Genomic DNA, 18,842 nt, shown 5'->3' with positions numbered 1-18,842 from the left:
AAAGTGCATTTATCAAAACAAGCATTAACAGATATGGTGTTAATGTACAGAGAGAGCGAATATAATTTAAATATGACGTCATTTGTACACAAATCATTACCCCCAAAGATAAATTTCACGAATATTAAACTCAAATATGAACTTACCTGCGACAATTTTATAGACTTATACTTGTCACCCTTCTCATCATCGCTGCTGCAACTATCTACTTCTTTTTTCGATTCGATACCATCCAAAAGCTCTTTACCGAAGAACGCCTCCTGAAGATACGCGGGAAACGTCTCCGCCAACTTACTCTTCGGCTTCCTCCGTATAGGCTTCCTCCTGGGTTTCTCCCCGTCCGCCGGAAGAGGCGTCGCTAACTCTCCGCCTTGCGGGTTCGACTGTCCGGGCAAAGTGTCGATATCGTCGTTGTCCTGACCGGTCCTGATGCCCCTCATGCGGACCAGGAACCCGCCGATTCCGAGCTTCTGCAAGTTGCGCTGACGTTTGCGGCGGAGGACGGATATTCCGCTCTCCATGGTGAACACGGTGAAGCCTTCCGGTGGCGGACCGTCCTCTTTCGTCCATATCATGCCTTCCTTGTACATCTCTTGCGGCTCCTCTTTCACGTCTACCAGCTCTAATTTTGCGCTCTCTTCCAACGCGTTATCTGTGGAAAATTCAATCCAGACATTTGTTACTACTTCGTTTATTTAAAAAGTGTAACTTTAAAAGGGGGGGTACGTTTTTTTAGGAGTGCTCCTCAGACTACTAATCTGAAATTAATTTTTATTAAACCAAAAGGTAATCGAGTTATAATTAGTTTTTTAAACTCTTGTCTATGCCGTCACTGGGCAGCATCCGAAAATTTCAAATGTTTTTAAAAAATTTACGTCTTTTTTCAAGTTTTATTAAATATTAACACATATTGGTATAGGCACATGTTACTAATTGTAAGAAAAATACTTTATGTTTTAAAACAATCATTTTTCCTTCAAATCAAACAAAAATAAATAAACAAATGTTTTTGATTAAAAAATATTTGTTACTATTTTTAAAGCACTGTGTTTAGTTCGTGAATCTTAGTGTTAATGACCTTATTTATTTCACTGTTCAGTGATGGTATGGTATGTTTGTGTGACTTTATTGTTAAATTTGTGTCATATTACGACTTGTCCAGCAGCAGGGGATGAAAACATGTTAAAAAAGTACAGTTTTCAGGGTGAACTTTGGGAAAACAAATAAGGGTAATAGTTTTTTTTTTTTGGAAAATCTCCATCTAGTGTTCTCATCCAAAAGTTTGAACAATTGTCTAACTATGAACAAAGGATCTCAAAATTTAAATTAATTGATTTTTTTTTTATTGAATTATTACCTGTGTTTCCACCAGCCACGACAGACTCGATAGTGGCCATAATCCCAGCCTCTTTGTCCTGGATGGTTGGAATCTTCTTCCGCTTCTTCCTCGTCCCGTGGTATTCCATAGACAAAGACTTAATGAGACTATGCCCCATTTCGCTCAAACAAATCCCGTCGATAACGAAATTAGTGTTCTTACTCATCTCCGGACTCTTTGTTGGCGTCGGAGGCTTGGGCGCAGCAGGCGACGGCACCAGATGTGGCGGAGGCACATCCCTAGGCCTACAAAGGATACAATTATACCCTTCTTCAGCGCACTTCTCCGCGTCTTCTTCCGTCTTTATGAAATCGCAGGTGCCGTGCAACCACCGTTCGCACTGAACGCACTGGATGATCAAGTCTCCCTCGCTGTAAGGTTCGTTGCAACTCGGGCAGTTGACGTGGGAGGCGCAAGGGCCGCATTCCGTCCAACTGTTCATCCAGGTGCAGTTGAAGCCCGGATCGGAGGCGCCGCAGTTTTGACAGATGGCACACCACTTGCACTTCCAGTTGCCGTGGGGAACATAGTCCAGGGGCGGATCCATGCAATAAATGTGATAGGAGACATCACAGTCGTCGCACAGGATCAGACGGCCTTCGTCGTTTCGTTGGCCACAGCCCTCGCAGACCGTGCAGTCTAGGCATCTACGGAAGAAATGTTATAATAGCCGAAAGTAATTGGTAATGGCGTGTTTAGCCAACTTTTCAGATATTGAGAGAATTTATTTATGATGTATTTTTATGAAGATAGTTTACTACATATTTCAAATGTATTGATTGGCCTCTAGCTTTGGCCGTTCAGCAGAAAAACTAAACATTGTTATTAAATTATCTTTGATGTGTCAATTATTTGAATTGTTCTGTATTGTACTGAAATTCTATAAATATAGATATTACAGTATTCGAATTTTGCCATTTTCGATATAATGATAATTACAAATTAATTTCCCTAAAGCTAACAAGTAAAATGACAAATTTAATAAAGTAGACCTTTCTCAAATGATAGTCCTCAATGTGTAGATCAAAAAAGTCCATGGGACCTAGGTCTGAAAAACTACTGTTCTGAAGCTACAGCCTTTTGAAGTTATAGAATCCACGTGCTCGATGACCATCAAGTCAAGTTTTCTGAAGGTGCTTCAGATATTTTCTGAAGACTGAGGGATGCTGCAGATAAGCTGATGACAGATAAGTGTTCAGCATGCGTAAATGCACAAGATGTCGCTCAAGCAGTACGTGTCGCTATCGCTGTTCTTCAGTAGGTGCTTCACCAATTTTCTGAAGACTGAAGGATGATACAGCTATTTTGACCACGGATTTGCATTCAGCAATGAAAATACATCAAGAAACAGCCAGCTTGGTCACTTTATAAAGAAATATTTGCTTTTACTCGCCCGTAAATCATTGATGGATTCGATAACTTCAGAAGGCTGTAGCTTCAGAACAGTAGTTTTTCAGACCTACTATCGAAATAAATGAAATAGACCCCTGAGTTTGGAAATCGATATTAAGAAAATTTAGGGGCGAAAAAATTTTAAATTTGGACCATATATAGCCTTAGTATTACTCTATTATGTGCTAAAATTTCAGTTAGTTTTTAGTTATTAATGAAAATGTTGAAAAAATCACGGTTTTCTGCCTACTTTAACTCGTCCTTTGGAATTTTTTTGTTAGTAGATAAAAAAATTCTAAATTTTTACAGACGATAAGTCGAACTATTATTATCTTTAGTACTGTGAAGGTCATTTGTCTCAAAAGCCTTCTTTTTTTTATTTTTAAGCAAAACAGAAGGGAGTGCTATCTCCATAAATATTGCGTTCTTTAAAAAAACAAATAAAACTGACATAGACAGTAAATAACTGTAAACAACAATCTGAAAAAATTTGTTAAAATAATACAGTTATAAATATGATATTATTAAAAACAGTATCGGAATGGTCAATTACGTTCACGGTCCGATGCAGGGTATAAAGTATAGCCTTTATAACTCTATTATTTTAACAAATTTTTTCAGATTGTTGTTTACAATTATTTACTACTTGAGTCAGTTTTTTTCTTTATTTAAAGAATGCAATATTTACGGAGACAGAAAAATGACCACAGTACTAAAGACAATAGTTCGACTTATCGTTGGTAAAAATTTGGAATTTTTTTAACAATTAACAAAAAAATTACGACGAGTTAAAGTGAAAGGTATCAATTTTGTAGGCAAAAAACCGTGATTTTTTCAACATTTTCATTAATAACTAAAAAATGGGATAATGAAAATAACTGAAATTTTAACACACAATAGAGTAATAGTCAGGCTACGGTCCAAATTTCAAATTTTTTTGCCCCTACGTTTACTCAATATCGGTTTCCAAACTCAGGGGTCTGTTACATTTATTTTGATAGTAGGTCCCACAGACTTTTTTGATCGGCACATTGAGGACTATCATTCGGCAAAGTTACGTACCATTCGACCGGGACCGGTTTTCTATAAGGATAGTTGTGGGGTCCTTTGGTATGGGAGAGTTTTTGGGGCAGCTAAATATGAATATGTGCTTATTTTTTACTTAAACACATAAGTCACTAGAAACACTATGAACAATTTAGTTATTTTGCCATCCTTCTTTTGTTTCTATTTATTTTGAGAAAAAAAAGAGGTGTTGATGAAACCTCACTTTATTAGTTGTAAAAAAAATATACTTCTATGTCAGTAAAACGCACCGTTTCGGAGAAACATTGATTCAATGTAATAAAAATAAACTTTGCTCTTTTGCTAAACTTACATCTAAATTAAAATGAATTCTATTTAGACAAACATATCTCTATTAAAAACTCAGTGTTTACAGAGATATAGGTTTTTGAATGTCATACCACAAAATTAAATTCCTATTAAAGTGTTGAGTTTTGAATGACGGTAAATTGGTCTGATTTATATTGGATTACCTTAAAAACTACCGTGCGTCAAATTTTGTTGAAAATCTAAAAAATAATAATCTATCCCTAAAAAAAAGTTATTTAAAGGCCTGCAACTTATCAGGAAAGTAAAACTGTACGAAGATAACTCGATCTAAATCGGTTTATTTTCACACAACAAAGCTTCCCTTAAAGAATGGCTGATTCGCTTTTGGGCACCCTGTATATGATTATTCGCATCCACTTTAAGAGACTATTATTTAAAAAATGTGCTCTAGTACATAAATAAATAAACACAACATATAAAATAAACATTGCACAGTAAATAATCACTGTATTCAAAAATGACTATTGTATTTAAAAAATAAAGGAAATATGAAGAGAAGTATGCAGCCGAATAAAGATAATTTAATGATATTGTGACATTGCAGGTTAAAAAAATTAAACAAAGTGTCTTACCTATTGTACGAAAAAATATATCATCACCACTGTACATATCAACCGATCAATACGTGCAATTCATAAAAATAAACTTTGCATCATAAAAATAGGTAAGAATTTAAAACAATAGTAAATGATAAATTTACATAGGTATATTCATCATCTACATCACTTATACTATTCCCATAAAACAATTTCTTTTTTTTTTTTAATTAAATTATTATTTTTGTAATATTTTTTAGTAATTTTCACAAATACATTTAAAAAATAACTATAATCCTGTCTTATTTATTACAACACACAGAATGGGCCTAACTACTCTTTTCTTATTTTTTTATGAAAACAGTAGGCATTATCTACAGCCCAAGTTTTGTTCGAGTATTTTTATAATTGTCAAAATTATGTTAATTTACATATTATGGTCATCAAAAAAATTTTTTGCCTCACTTTTTTATAATTCACGTTCAAATAAGGCGTCGATAATTTTGAAACATACCGCAGCTAATTATTAATGCACATTTATGAACAAAAATAGGTTATAAAAAGGTCAAGGTGGAAAAAAATAATAGTTCTCATTGTAATTGAACCGCATAGAACTAGTTTTATATTTGAAAAATTAATAAATTAACGATAAAAAAATTATAATTTTTTTCGATTTTCAATATACTGGTGTTACTTTAAGTGGGGTAGGAATAACAGTACCTACATATTCCCAAGAATACAAATCTGAAATATACTTTTTTTTTAAATCAAATAATATAATAATAATAATCTTTAATTCGTAAAAACATTAACATTTACAATGACAATGTAAGAGCGAAATAGTCGAGAAGCAACTATTAAACTTGGTTGTATGTGTGTAATTATCACTGTTGCTCATTAAAGCAACTGTAAAAAAACTATGACTTGCAGAAATTGCTTTTGTACGACTGCGACGTGTTATTTTGAAGTAAGCATATTTTTCTGATAATGAAGGTGAAAAGCCAAACGAAAAAAAAACCCAAGAATTTAAAAAGATGTATTTTCGCATGATTTATGCTAACTATTAATTGTAATTAAAATGAATTTGTTTTAAATTAATTGTTTTTTTGCTATTTTATAAAAAAAAATGAATAGAAATACTTACTAAACTGATTCTTTTTAATAAAAAATTACTAAATTTATTAGTATTTTCTCAAAGCACTGCGTTTAGTTTATGAATCTCAGTGTCAATGACTTCTGACATTAACCTAATTCAGGTGAGTTACATAATAATCCACCCGATGAGATATGACAACAGGGCGGTAGGCATAACACAAACGCCCAAACGATAATGGCCAAATATGTTATCGCTTCATTTTAGGATATTTATTTTAATTTTCAGTTTAACGTTTTACGAGAAGATGTTTATAATATAGTGGGTCTTTAGTTTAGCACAATTTAATGAATTTCTGCAAAAAGTACTAGTTTTTACCCAAATTGAAATAAAATTTGTATAGTGTAGTGTTGTATTTCGTTAATTTTATAATAAAATTAACAGTGCTATTTAGTAGAGGTTTGAGCAATACAAGTGTGTGAACTTATAGTTATTTATTTCAATATTTAGTAACCGTATGGTGTGTTTGTGTGTCTCTATTGTGAAATTTTAGAGTGATAGAAAAAAACATAAGATTTAAAAACATTGTGACTATAGGCCAACAATACGGCGAAAAAAGAGGCTGTTTTTACACTTAAATATTACAGCAAATTTCATATATTTCCTTTTGAAAAATACTTAGTAAATGAAAACCCAAGTGATTTCCTCACCAAAGTCGTGAACAATTTTTTTAAACAAAAACTGCAAAAAAATTACATTTTTTTTTTGTTTTTTTTTATAATATCTCGAAAAATAATGATGAAATTGTCTTATTCGCAATAACTTTTGTAGAGAATAAAAAAATCTATAAAATGGTTTTTTGTGCAACCCGATCGGTTCATTTTTTACAGAGAAAATCCGGAAAAACCTCTAAAATAGACCTTTTTTCAAAAATTCATAACTCCGTCAAATTTGAAGCTGGAAAAACAATCTTGCGGAAAATGACAGATAATAATATGTGGTGTAGTCGTGCATAAAATGGTTTCTGTCCGATGCATAGTTTTTGCACAATTGCATTATAAACAAAATAGGGCTTTTTTTGCACAGTGTGGCGATTTATCAAAAATGGTCCGATTTAAATTCTGAAAACGGCGTAGAAAGTAGACAACAAAAAAAATCTCCAATTTGTATATCTCGGTTTTTTGATTACTTTCAAATGCCGTTTTCAGAATTTAAATCGGACCATTTTTGATAAATCGCCACGGTGTGCAAAAAAAGACCCTATTTTGTTTATAATGCAATTGAGCAAAAATTATGCGTCGGACAGAAACCATCTTGCGCACAATTAAACTACATATTATTATCTGTCATTTTCCGCAAGATTGTTTTTCCAGCTTCAAATTTGACTGTTATGAATTTTTGAAAAAAAGGTCTATTTTAGAGGTTTTTCTGGATTTTCTCTGTAAAAAATGAACCGATCGGGTCGCACAAAAAAACGTTTTAAAGGTTTTTTTTTATTCTCTACAAAAGTCCTATTGAGAATAAGACGATTACATAATTATTTTTCGATATAAAAAAAAAATTATTTTGCAGTTTTTATTGTTCAAAAAAAAAAATGTTCACGACTTTCCTGGGGAAATCACTTGGGTTTTCATTTAGTAAGTATTTTCCAAAAGGTAATACATGAAATTTGCTGTAATATTTAAGTGTGCCAAAAAATCTCTATTGATCGGCCTACTAGCTCGTTCAGCGGCTGGATGTGGAAAGTACGCAAAAAAATTTAAAAAATTGAGTTTTCACCACGGAATAAGATAAAACAATCTTATGTCTTTCTAAAGATCAATGGTAGTCCTTCTACTAAATATGACTCCCGTTCAAAGTAACACCCTGTAGATAATTAAAATAAAATAAAGTAAAACCACAATAACGTAAATACAAAACAAAAAATTTAATGGAATATAAAAGTTTTGGAAAAAATAATAAATAAAAAAGATCGTTACCTCCACCCCTTCTGCAAGATGACCTTGGTGACCTTAACGTTGACGCAGTACGGATGATAACACTGCCCGCACTGAACGCAAGCAATCAAACACCCCTCCTGGTCGGTCCCCAGAGCGCCGCACATCACGCAAATATCCTGCGTCAAAACGAACTTGTCCTTCGCCGAACACAACACTAGACGGTTCTCGACGCCCGGCTCCTCGTCGTTCTTCCCGTCGGAGACCGGCCTCTGTAACCCGACACCGGGCACTCCAAAAACCCCCCTCATCTTAGCTTTGGGGCCCCGTTTGCGGCCGAACTCGGTGAGACGGGCGCGCTTCATGAACCCCACTTTACCCGGCAACGCTTTACCCGTTCCTTTGGGTCTTCCGGGCATGCCCGTGGAGAACCCTAATCGCTTCTTGGCTATTTTACTGGCACTGTAAGGTTTGCCCTTGCCCAGGCCCATGTTACGGGCGAATTCGTCCGGCGAAGGCAGGTCGAATTCTGAAGTGTCATCGTAGAGAGATTCTTGGGACACGGACAGCTCCGATGGATCGTCAGTACCTACAAAAAAGAATTAATAATGTAATAAACAAATTACTAAAAATGGTAAAAAAATATATAAATGAGAGTAATAGAATATTTTTTCTTACTTGATCGTTTTGAAGTTAATTGCCGTCCAGACTGGGTTAGATTTTTGCAATACGAACACACATATTCGTAATCTGGATGAGCTTCTCTTCTTTGATGATATGTCACTAAGTCAGCTTCTGGGTCACAAGTCCCGTGGACAAATCTTTAAAGCACAGACAACATTTTTAATATCAACCTGTAAAAGTTTCTACAAAGCAGTGTTTGCATATATCAGCTAAATATCCTAAAGAAAAAAGGAATGTCTTTTTTTTACCACTTTTTTCTACAATCACGAATTTTTTGCAATTTCATCTCTTAGCACAAAAAATTTTGATAAGATTTCACTTTACTGATTAATTTTATCAAGTCTTGAATTCGAACATGAATTTTAATGGGTTTGTACAATGGTTTAAAAACAAAGTACACATAAATTCTATATCTCACTGTTAAATTTTAAATTTATGTTAATATTTTCATATTTAAAGGATCCATCGGTATTAATTATGAATTTCTGTTTGGTATGTCAAAATTTAAGATACCATACCAATAAAAATTGAATGGAGTAGTTCAAATGTAGTAGTTGCAAATTAGCAAATTGGTAATATTGAATTAAAGAACATTAAAATTTCTATATTCCTTGGTAGAAATATATTTCTTAGCTTCAAATTAATCTTTATTTTTCACTAAAACGGTTAATATTTTTATAACATTTATTTCGTCATGTCAATTAAATTTCCCTTTAAAAAATCTTGCTGCTACGAAATGGTTTATGTCTATAAAGGACGGCCCGGGTATGGTTATAATGAAATGGTGGAATCCTCGTTTTTGAGGAAAAAGTTCCTATGAATTTATATCCTTTTTGAGATACAAGTATATGGTGTTAAAGTTATTGAAAAATATTACATCTATAATATATAGGCAAATATTTCTGGAGATGTTTGATATAAAATAATGAAACTTGGTCTGGCGACTCCATTAAATAGATAAAATTTTACCAAATTTGTATTTGATTGATTATACAACCACACAAAAAAAAAGTTGTATGTACTTTTCATGCGACATATATTATCCGTAGTATTTTTGCCTCCTGATCACGAATCACATCACAGGAATTTCCTAACTTCAAAAAACAGGTCAAAAATAGCAAAAATTCACGAGTGCTAGGAAAAATACAAAAATTTTTTTTCTATATTCAAATGTTCATTTATTTGGCTAAGATCCCGCCGAACATGAATCCATGGTCGGAATTGATGGTCCTTTTTCTAACCTAAAAAACGGGTCAATTATCACGAATTTTCAAAAAATAACTGATTCGCGCCAAATTTGGTATACGGGGGTTTTCGGGGTCGCTGATCACGAATCCGAGATCAGATTTATAAAATTCGTTTTTAAAAATTTAATCAGTTACCTATGTACTTTAAGAAGGTTTATAACATGATTGGGTACTCGGGTTATAAAGTAAACAAAAATATTACAAAATTAATTTCGTAATTCTGACCTTGAATTAGTAATCAGCGACCCCGAAAACCCTCGTATACCAAATTTGACGCGAATGTGTTATTTTTTTAAAATTTGGTCAGCCACCTTGGATTCGCTATCTTGAAATTTGCAAAATTAACCTCGGATTCGTGATCAGCGACCCCGAAAACCCCCATATACCAAATTTAGCACAAATGGGTTATTTTTTGAAAATTTGTGCGGCCATCTTGGATCCACCACCTTGAATTTTGCAAAATTGAGTTCGGATCCGTGATCAGCGATCCCGAAAACCCCCGTACACCAAATTTGGCGCGAATCTGTTATTTTTTGAAAATTCGTGATATCTCACCTTAATCGACCTTAAAAAAAAAGAGTCATCTATTTTGACCATCTACTACGGATAACATATGTAGCATGAAAATTTATTAAGAACCTCAGAATTTGAACGTTAGTAAGTATTTTAGAATTTCGATAAGTTCATTTGATTTGAAATTGTCTTTTACAAAGAAAAAAGTATCTCTTACATTTTATTTGACGTTATTTTCTAAATAATTTTTTTAAACTTCACATAATGAATAAATCAAAAATATGTAATTCTAAAACCGTTTGCTTGACCAAAAAAAAATTTCTTTCTTGCAAATGAAATTTTAAATATTACATATTTGAGAGTTTGAAAAAATAAGTGACAAAAAATTTGACCTTTCCTTTCACTCAAAAAAATTAATATTTCTATGCCAATAACTTTTTTGAATTTCTAATTATTGTATATTTTGGATGGATATAGCAATAAAAATTCCTATATTTTTTTGTGAAACAGCGTTAATTATATTCAATTTATTAAAATGTGTGGCAATGTATTTCAGATTAAAAAAATATGTCTTGGAAATTACTCATTTTAGAACAATGAATTTTAGCGACTGTCAAAATTTTAGTAGTCTATTAAAATTTAACTGCACGAATCACAATTGTCCCATAAATTTGCTACCGGAAGTAACGTACAAGACTTCACCTGTGGAAGAATAGAAGTTTTTCTATTTAATGAAGTTGAATATTCCGGTATTAATTATTACCAAAAATTGCCACAAATTTATTTTACCAAATATATGAATTATATTTCATGCAATCTTAAAATGAAAACATGCAAGACTTAAAAAGTAATTCAAATTTTCCATTGTCCGACTCAAAAAATCCTTAGAACTGGAGGAAAAACCTGAAATTTGGCAACACTGTGTAGTTGTGCTCGGGCATACGTGTATACTATACAAATATGTTCATTTGCAGTTATAAAACGAGTACTAACAAAAATATTTAAAACAATATTCCTAATTACATATTTCATGTAAAAAAAATGCTGTGAAGAACATTAAAATGATTAAGTATAATGTGAAGATTAAAAAAAATCAGAAGAGAATAAAGAAAATCATTTTTTTTTTCTATATATACAATTATTTGAAAATAAACAAATAAATTTGGTAATCCTGCAAAAGATTAGAGTTTAAAGTTTTATTGCTAGCAGATAATTTAAAAGAAAATCACTTACTTTCTGCACATCGTGCATTGCACCATCTCCCGATGGGCATGGGCGCGGTAGGCTCGATGGCACAAAGGACAGGAGAATCCCTTGTTCCTCTGCTGGTAACAGGAATCACACACGGTGTAGTGAGCGTGCCACCGCGACGAGAGACCCGCTCCTGGGGTGCGTGAACCGCAATCACCGCAGACCCTGCAACACTGGAAGCACAAACGACCTTCGATACGCTTTCGTTTCAGTTAAATATACAAAGAATTAAGTTGATAATTAATTTATATTCTAAAGATCAAAATTTAAAGTAACCGTTAACGAGATAATGATGTGATGTTAAAAATCTGTTGGAGTAGTTCAAACGTCTTAGTTTTGGTGATATTGAATATGTGAACAAAATTTTTCTGTAGATATATATACAACGTTCTGATAAGCAAATTTCCATTTTGTAATAAAAATCAAATTGGAAAACCTTTTTCTAACTTAAAAACTGTGAATATTTACCTTAAAAGTAAGTTATTTCATAATTGTAAAAATTCTTCTCGTCAATTTAAAAATTTTAAAAAATATCCTTCAGTTTGATATTCCGGGTATAACTTTAAGTGAGGGGGGAGAGGGACAATATATATTTTTTAAATCAAATAAATAGCCTAGTTCTTTTTTTTAACCGCACTTAAACTGTTGTCTACGCCATCACTGGGCAGCTCGTAAACTCAATTTGTTTGTGCTCCCTTACTAATATTGCCAGATTGCTTTTTCATAGGTACCAACGAAATATTATTTAAAAATTACCATATTTTTTAAAATTAATTTTGGTGTCAAACTGCCAAACGTTAAAAAAATTTACAAGTGTTTTAAAAAAAATGCTTGATTGATATGATTTATTAAATATTGACTAATATTGGTATGTGGATAAGCACATGTTACTGTAAGTAAAATATTTCAAGATCCTAATGAAGGTATTTTTTGTTGATATTTATTTAAAGCACTTTGTTTAGTTTGTGATGTTCAATGTTAATGACCACTGACATTGACCTAGTTCAGGAGAACTACATATCAATCCACCTGATGAGATACGACAACAGCGGCTGGATATGAACGATACAAAGAAGTTTTAAAAAAAATCAGTTTTTACCACGGAACTTGAAAAAACAAACCTCTTATGAATTTCTAAAGATCAAAACTATGTCTTTTAAATTTTTAAATGAAACAAATTGCAAAATATCAATTAAATTTTAAGACTGTCAAAATTAAAAGGTCCGAAAACTTACCCGACATTTCCATCCATATTTCGGAATAGAAGTAACGACCGGCCGTTGGCAGCTGGCATGGTACACTTTATCACACTGTTCGCAAGACATCAACTTGGTTTCGTCGCCCGTTACTCGACAGACCTGACAACAGCGGCACTTCCTACATTGCCAGCCTGCCCGGACACCTAAAACATTGTTTCCGTCAGCTTTTAAAGTAAAACGTAATCCGATTATGTCTTCACCTGGCAGTTGGGCCAAACCGACGCAAATTCCATGATAATGAGTGCTGCAGATCGAGCAAAACATTAAATTCGCTATGTCCCCCAAGGTTTTACAGGTGTAACAAACAGACGCTGAAATGGAATATATAATCAAGCACAAATGTATAATCTAGTAAGGCACATGTATTGGTAATCGTCGGGTTAAGAAACCAATTTTCTCTTAATGATTTACAATTTTTTATCGGTTCTAATTTCGTAATTGTTGCATTTTGTACCAGTAATGATAAAAAAAAATTATTTGTATGGATGATCGTCACATTAAATGATATTGAGAATAAATCGAAATAGGTACTAATCTAACAGATTTGAAATATTGTTTAAAACCACTTTAAATTTTTAATAAAAAGCACGTTTTACTATTTTTTAAAGCACTGTTTAGTTTATGAATCCCAGTGCCAATGGCATTAAACTATATAATATCAATCCACCTGATGTGATATGACAACAGGGCAATAGGCAGTTAAATAGCCAATGTTAATTGGCCCACTTCATTCTATCTGTACTTTTTAAATGAATATTGAAATTTTAATATTCAATTCAATATTATCAACAATTTTGTAACTGAGACGTTTGAACTACTCCATCAGATTTTTTTTTAACATTCTGCTAAATTTAATTATCATTAACGGTAGCCTTAAATTTTGACATGCAGAATAAAAAATCACGTAATTGATATTTAACGGATCTATTAAATACAAAAATTTCCACTAAGACATTTGAACTACTCTAGATTTTTTAATATCCTTCTAAAATTAAGTTGTTATTAAAGATCGCCAGAAATTTTGTTATACAGAATAGAGAATCATAAGTAACACTCAACAGATTTGTTAGAGATAAAAATGTTAACTAAGATGGTTGAACTATTGCAGTTTTTTGAAAATCCTACTAAAATTATTTTGCCATTAAAGGTCGCCTTAAATTTTGTCATACAGATTAGATTAGAAATCCATAATTAATATTTATGGGATCTGTTATAGATTAAAATTTTAGCTAAGACAGTTGAACTACTAAACCAGTTTTTTTTAAATCTTGCCAAAACTATTTTATTGAAATGACAGATTAGAAATTCATAATTCATATTTACGGGACATGTTATAGATCAAAATCTTAACTAATACATTTGAACTACTCCTTCAGATTTAATATCCTGCTAAAATTATGATTTTGACGGTGCACAATAGGCAACAGTGCAAATATGGCTGTTAATATTCAAACGTTAGACGTTGTTAAACCATCACTGCTAATGCAAACACGAGCAATAAAATGTAATTAATATTTAGTTGATTCATCACCAGATATCTGAATATACTTAATATTAAAAGAAATGTGTTAAAAGCGACAAACACTGGGTCATGAACGATTACCGGTACATATACCTTTTTTATTTGTTTGTTCATAGAAACTGTTAAGAACTTACATTCGCAGAGCATTGCAACTTGTCCGAGATGGCTACTGCAGAAAGTGGTCAGGGAAATCAATTCTTGAAAGGCACCAGAGGCTGTAGCACAAGGGAAATGATAAATTTTGGTGCAACCTTCCATATTACACATCAAGCTCGCACCGTAATGGTTGCAGAATGAACACTTCTTGGAAGAACTTTGTAGAACCACGGGACCCACGTTTAACAAAGCAGTATTTTCTAAAACAAAACAAAGTTACACAGATAAACAAAAAAACAACAATTTATAAATAAATACCTGCTCTAGTGACCCCGTGAGACCACAGGGCGCAGTTCCTGTGCGCGTAAAATTGCCCACCCGGTTCAAAAATTACAGACACGTCTGGTATTTCATTATAACCGATAATAGTCAGTTCGTCGACGTATTCGCTGGTCATAGATGGATGCCGACATTTATTGAAGCTCTTCTGCCTCCTGCAAGTTACGGGACCCCTGGGGCTCTTATCCCCGGAATCCCTTTCTGGAGCTTGCATCGGGCTTACCGTTACCTGCTCTGATGCCATTTTCTGAGGAGAAAAATTCTCAGGACAGTTCAATCGCAACATATCGCCTTGTCCCAACTGACTTCTTTCACCTAAAAATATAAAAACCTGTAACAAAGTGCATTAGCGTTTACGAAATATCTTTACCTAAATTACAGAAGGCACAAACTTTCCCAGGCCATTGTTCTGGGAAGTAAGGTGGTTCCTCTAAGGAGGGAAGCGGTCTTTCACGCTCCTGGAAAATCAGGGAACCCGTTTCTGGGTCCAACATCGTCATTTCATCGCTGGGAGAGGGAGTGAACAAAGACATATCAAATTCAGTGCGATCGGGTTGCCTGAAACTTCTACCCCCTCCTCTCCTGGAAAAACCAGGCGGACGAGGACGACGCATACGTGTAGTGCCGGTTCCTCCCCCTCGAGATGTTCTCGGTATAGGTTTACCTGAATTCAAATGAACCTAATTAGAAATCTCCTATTTCATTTTTTTTTATACTTAGGTTCCTACATGATTGACGTGTAAAAAGTTATGTATGTGTATGTGTTTTAAAGTTAGCCACATTAAACATTCACAATTACTAAACAAAATTTTCTTATTTCACTGTAATCATTATTACAAAAAATAGGACCAACTTACCCCCCTCCCTTCTAGGCCTCCCGCGGCCCCTCTTGATATTGAGTGGTTTTCCTGTAAAATTAAATGGTGTAGGGAAATCATCGGTGTTAGATGGTGAAGAAGCAACAGAGGTGGCTGTGGAGCCAGGGCCAGAAGAAAGCAGTTGAAATGGGGATGGAACTGGATCATCAATTATCTCCTCTTCATCTTCCTCAAGATCAGAGCCCTCGGGCTCATCCAGATCCATCATTTCATCGGGATCAAGTCCCGATGTTATCTCATCCATTGTGCAAGAACTAAAACACCAAAGCACCTAGTGAAGCTCATATCAAGGTTATAACTATGGGATATTATTAACAGCTGCTGGCGGCACAAATAGCATCAGTGTCTTTATAAATTTTCAAAATTACAAGCAAATTTTGAATTCGCACCACACTATCCACGTTTAGAAGGCCTACAATAATTTTTCAAAGCCATCTTCGAAAATTTCATAATTAACTACACAACAGCGCCATGTCAAGTTTGTTGGTGATGCCGATGCAAAGCGCTCGCACAAATTAAATTAATTCCCAGGCAAAGGATTCAAACTATTTCGGTAAAATCACAAGAAAATTTTTAGACTTACATTAAATATAATTTTTACATGATATATTTGTATACAATATGAATTAACACAAAAAAGTCACTAGCTAAAAAAAGGGAGAGACCACACTCGGGACACCAACGAAACAACCCGATCGGCCATGACACACGTCAATTTTAACCAACAAAAAAATATTGAAAAATAAATTCGTTTGAATTGTTATCCGATTTAGTGAATAAAATATGAAACTAGAATTACTATGTTGTATTTTTTTATACAAATATACAAAATAAATTTTAACAACGCATCTATAAACGGGAAAAATATCTTCAATTTTATGTTATCATGTTGCCTCTACTGTGAAGGTAGCTACGAAGGGGTTGCTTCTGATAGAACAGTGAATTAAAAAATGTTTGTCGTTTCTTAAATATTATTTAAATTAATTCTTTTTTGCTATTTTTTGTATTATGTATTTAAACTGAAAATATAACTAGTACTATAATTTATATGTGTAAAATTGATATAGAAAATTAAAATCATTGATTATTTACCTAAGATCCGCGTCAGATTATTAAATTTCCATTAATTTTTTTTTAAATAAAATTTGATGACATCAAAACTAACTTTCATACCATGAAATTATTTTGACTGATATATACTTACAGTAATCCACCTATATGAAAATAATATAAGTACCTATTTATGTGTCATTCATTCGTGGATTATTTCCAGGGGATTTAAATTTCAACTATTTAGAGCCACTGACTTCATATTTTAATTGAGAAGCTGAAGAAGAAACGGTGACTCAAAACAAACTTGTTTTGATCGAACGTTACTATTTGTATAATATCTACAAAATAAACATTTTTTTAAGTCTATTTGATAATAAATCGAAATGTTCAATAGTGTGGTTGTAATTTTATCGGGAATTTTAATAGCTTTGATAGGCCACAGTAAGTGATGCTGCTATTTAAATATTTATTGTGGGCGTGGCAATTATGCTATACTTTTTACACAAATTATTTATTTATAAATTAAAAAATATATTCTAGGCTCTGCACTTTGGTGCTACCAGTGTGTATCCACGCAACCAGGATGTGGAACACCCTTCAACTGGTTGTGGCATTGGACAAAAGTCTGCCCGGAAAATGATGACGTTTGTGTTAAAATTATAGAAGAAAAAGACGGTAGGTGCCTAATTCAATATAAAATGCATGTCGAGTAAAGATATTTTTTAGGGACAAGGATATAGCAAGAGATATGATTCATATTATGTAAATTATAGTTATATAAAGTTTTTTTTAGGTTTGCAAGTGATTACTAGGGACTGTTTGAGCAGTATGCAGGGACTCCGCACCGACATACCTGCAGATCACTATGAAGGTTGTAGACCAGCAGCTGTAGATGTTAAACTAGCAAACTACGTCAACAACAGCATCAAAGAACTAGATATTTATAGGTAAATAAATACTTTGTTCTATCGTTGGTTAGACTATTCACTAGTTGCTATTTCATTTAACCGATATGCCTTTTTCAGAAATCATTACGATAAAACAACGTGGTGTTTCTGTTTCTTGGACCACAGATGCAACAATGCGATCACTAGCCATCCATCGTTTTATATTTTAATTTTAGGAACGATAATTGCATATCGTTTGTGATAATTTTTGTTTTTATCTTCAAACTAACATATTTAGATCTGAATTGAGAATCATTATACAGGGTGTCCCAAAAAAGAAGACTAATTAGGTAAGTCTTCAGGTACACACAATTTCTTTGTTATAGCTCCAAAATTTTTCATTTAATGCAGTTTTTGAGATAAGTGCCACTTTTTAAAAGACTAAGTAATTGACTATGACTTGTAATTTGTGACTTGAAAATCTCGGGCGGCTGTGGTTACCAGGTTACTTTTTTGGACACCCTGTAGTTTTAAGATTTGACCTAAGTTAAATATTAACATGACAAAGTTGATATTAGTGGGGCATTCCAGGCTAAATCGACAACTTTTAAACCTGACCCCTTTCGATTTGACTGAAACTTTTTTATTCTTTTCTACTCCATTGAAAATCTCTGAGAATTTTGTCAATGTTTTCTCCCCTCAAAAAAATTTTTGAAGCTTTTTTTAAAAAATAACCGTCTAAAAAATTGTTGATGTTTTTTTTCAAAATTTTTGTTTTTAAATACTTTTTGAGAAAAAATAGATGAAAATTATCTGGGCCTATCGCAACTGTTTTTTTAATTTCCAAAAAAACAAACGAAAATTTCTCGATTACCATTTTTGAAAAAAAAAATTTTCTTATAAAAAATTGACAGTTTTTATAAATTTTCAAACTTTTTTAGTGGTGTTTTTTCGTTTTCTATTTTTTTCTTTTTTATTTGAAAAAAATTTAGTTTTTCAAATTTAGCTTATTTCACACCATTTTGAAAACGTATAATCCCCAAATTGAAAAAATTTATTCTATGCAGCGATTGATGACAATTTCAAAAAGTCAAACGAGGATGGTTTCAAAATGATTCGAGTTCAAATGCGTTGCATGTCCTTTTTTAAAACCCACTGTTTGTCCAAAAATGGACCAAATAACAACTTTTTTTTTCATATTTGTTTTTGGATGTTCTCGAAAAAAAAATACCAAAAAATTATTCAAAATGAACAATTTTTTTCTTTTTTAAAAATATCGAAATATTTTTCATGTTTACCACTTTCAATTATTTCTTTCATATATTTTTTCAATTTTGAGATTCTATATATTTTCAAAAATCTTCAAAATGGTGAAATAAGCT

At 32.8% G+C, this 18,842-nt stretch overlaps 2 protein-coding genes across 7 annotated transcripts in view; one reads left to right on the top strand and one right to left on the bottom strand.

Annotated features, from left to right (window-relative positions):
* LOC108904469 (histone-lysine N-methyltransferase 2C) overlaps positions 1–16,201 on the bottom strand; it is a 48,449-nt gene extending 32,248 nt beyond the window's left edge. For all 6 annotated transcript variants that reach the window (XM_018707043.1, XM_023456588.1, XM_023456622.1 and 3 more), the window contains exons 1-12: positions 16,104–16,201; positions 15,500–15,774; positions 15,013–15,306; positions 14,622–14,957; positions 14,342–14,563; positions 12,886–12,996; positions 12,662–12,828; positions 11,409–11,599; positions 8,410–8,552; positions 7,774–8,320; positions 1,358–2,025; positions 147–652 (exon numbers count right to left, since the gene is read on the bottom strand). In XM_018707043.1, the coding sequence (XP_018562559.1) occupies positions 147–652; positions 1,358–2,025; positions 7,774–8,320; positions 8,410–8,552; positions 11,409–11,599; positions 12,662–12,828; positions 12,886–12,996; positions 14,342–14,563; positions 14,622–14,957; positions 15,013–15,306; positions 15,500–15,764 (3,450 nt within the window). In that variant the 5' untranslated portion in view covers positions 15,765–15,774; positions 16,104–16,201. The remainder of the gene's footprint in view (positions 1–146; positions 653–1,357; positions 2,026–7,773; positions 8,321–8,409; positions 8,553–11,408; positions 11,600–12,661; positions 12,829–12,885; positions 12,997–14,341; positions 14,564–14,621; positions 14,958–15,012; positions 15,307–15,499; positions 15,775–16,103) is intronic.
* A 658-nt stretch (positions 16,202–16,859) lies between these two features.
* Positions 16,860–18,234, top strand: LOC108904468. The gene is made up of 4 exons (XM_018707042.1): positions 16,860–17,014; positions 17,114–17,248; positions 17,367–17,520; positions 17,599–18,234. The coding sequence occupies exons 1-4, from the start codon at positions 16,957–16,959 to the stop codon at positions 17,720–17,722; spliced, it is 471 nt and encodes a 156-aa protein (XP_018562558.1). The 5' UTR covers positions 16,860–16,956; the 3' UTR covers positions 17,723–18,234.
* The last annotated feature ends 608 nt before the right edge of the window (positions 18,235–18,842 follow it).

The sequence above is a fragment of the Anoplophora glabripennis genome, unplaced genomic scaffold, assembly GCF_000390285.2.
Source record: "Anoplophora glabripennis isolate ALB-LARVAE unplaced genomic scaffold, Agla_2.0 scaffold84, whole genome shotgun sequence".
Lineage (NCBI taxonomy): Eukaryota > Metazoa > Arthropoda > Insecta > Coleoptera > Cerambycidae > Anoplophora > Anoplophora glabripennis.
Note: the sequence above shows the minus strand (reverse complement) of the source record. Positions and strands in the feature narration are given on the sequence as shown.

Excerpts from the sequence above, each read along its gene's own strand:
- LOC108904468 (XM_018707042.1), top strand. The coding sequence starts at position 16,957 with ATGTTCAATAGTGTGGTTGTAATTTTATCGGGAATTTTAATAGCTTTG. Across the intron at positions 17,249-17,366 it reads AATTATAGAAGAAAAAGACG|GTTTGCAAGTGATTACTAGG; the intron begins GTAGGTGCCTAA and ends AGTTTTTTTTAG. Across the intron at positions 17,521-17,598 it reads AAAGAACTAGATATTTATAG|AAATCATTACGATAAAACAA; the intron begins GTAAATAAATAC and ends TGCCTTTTTCAG.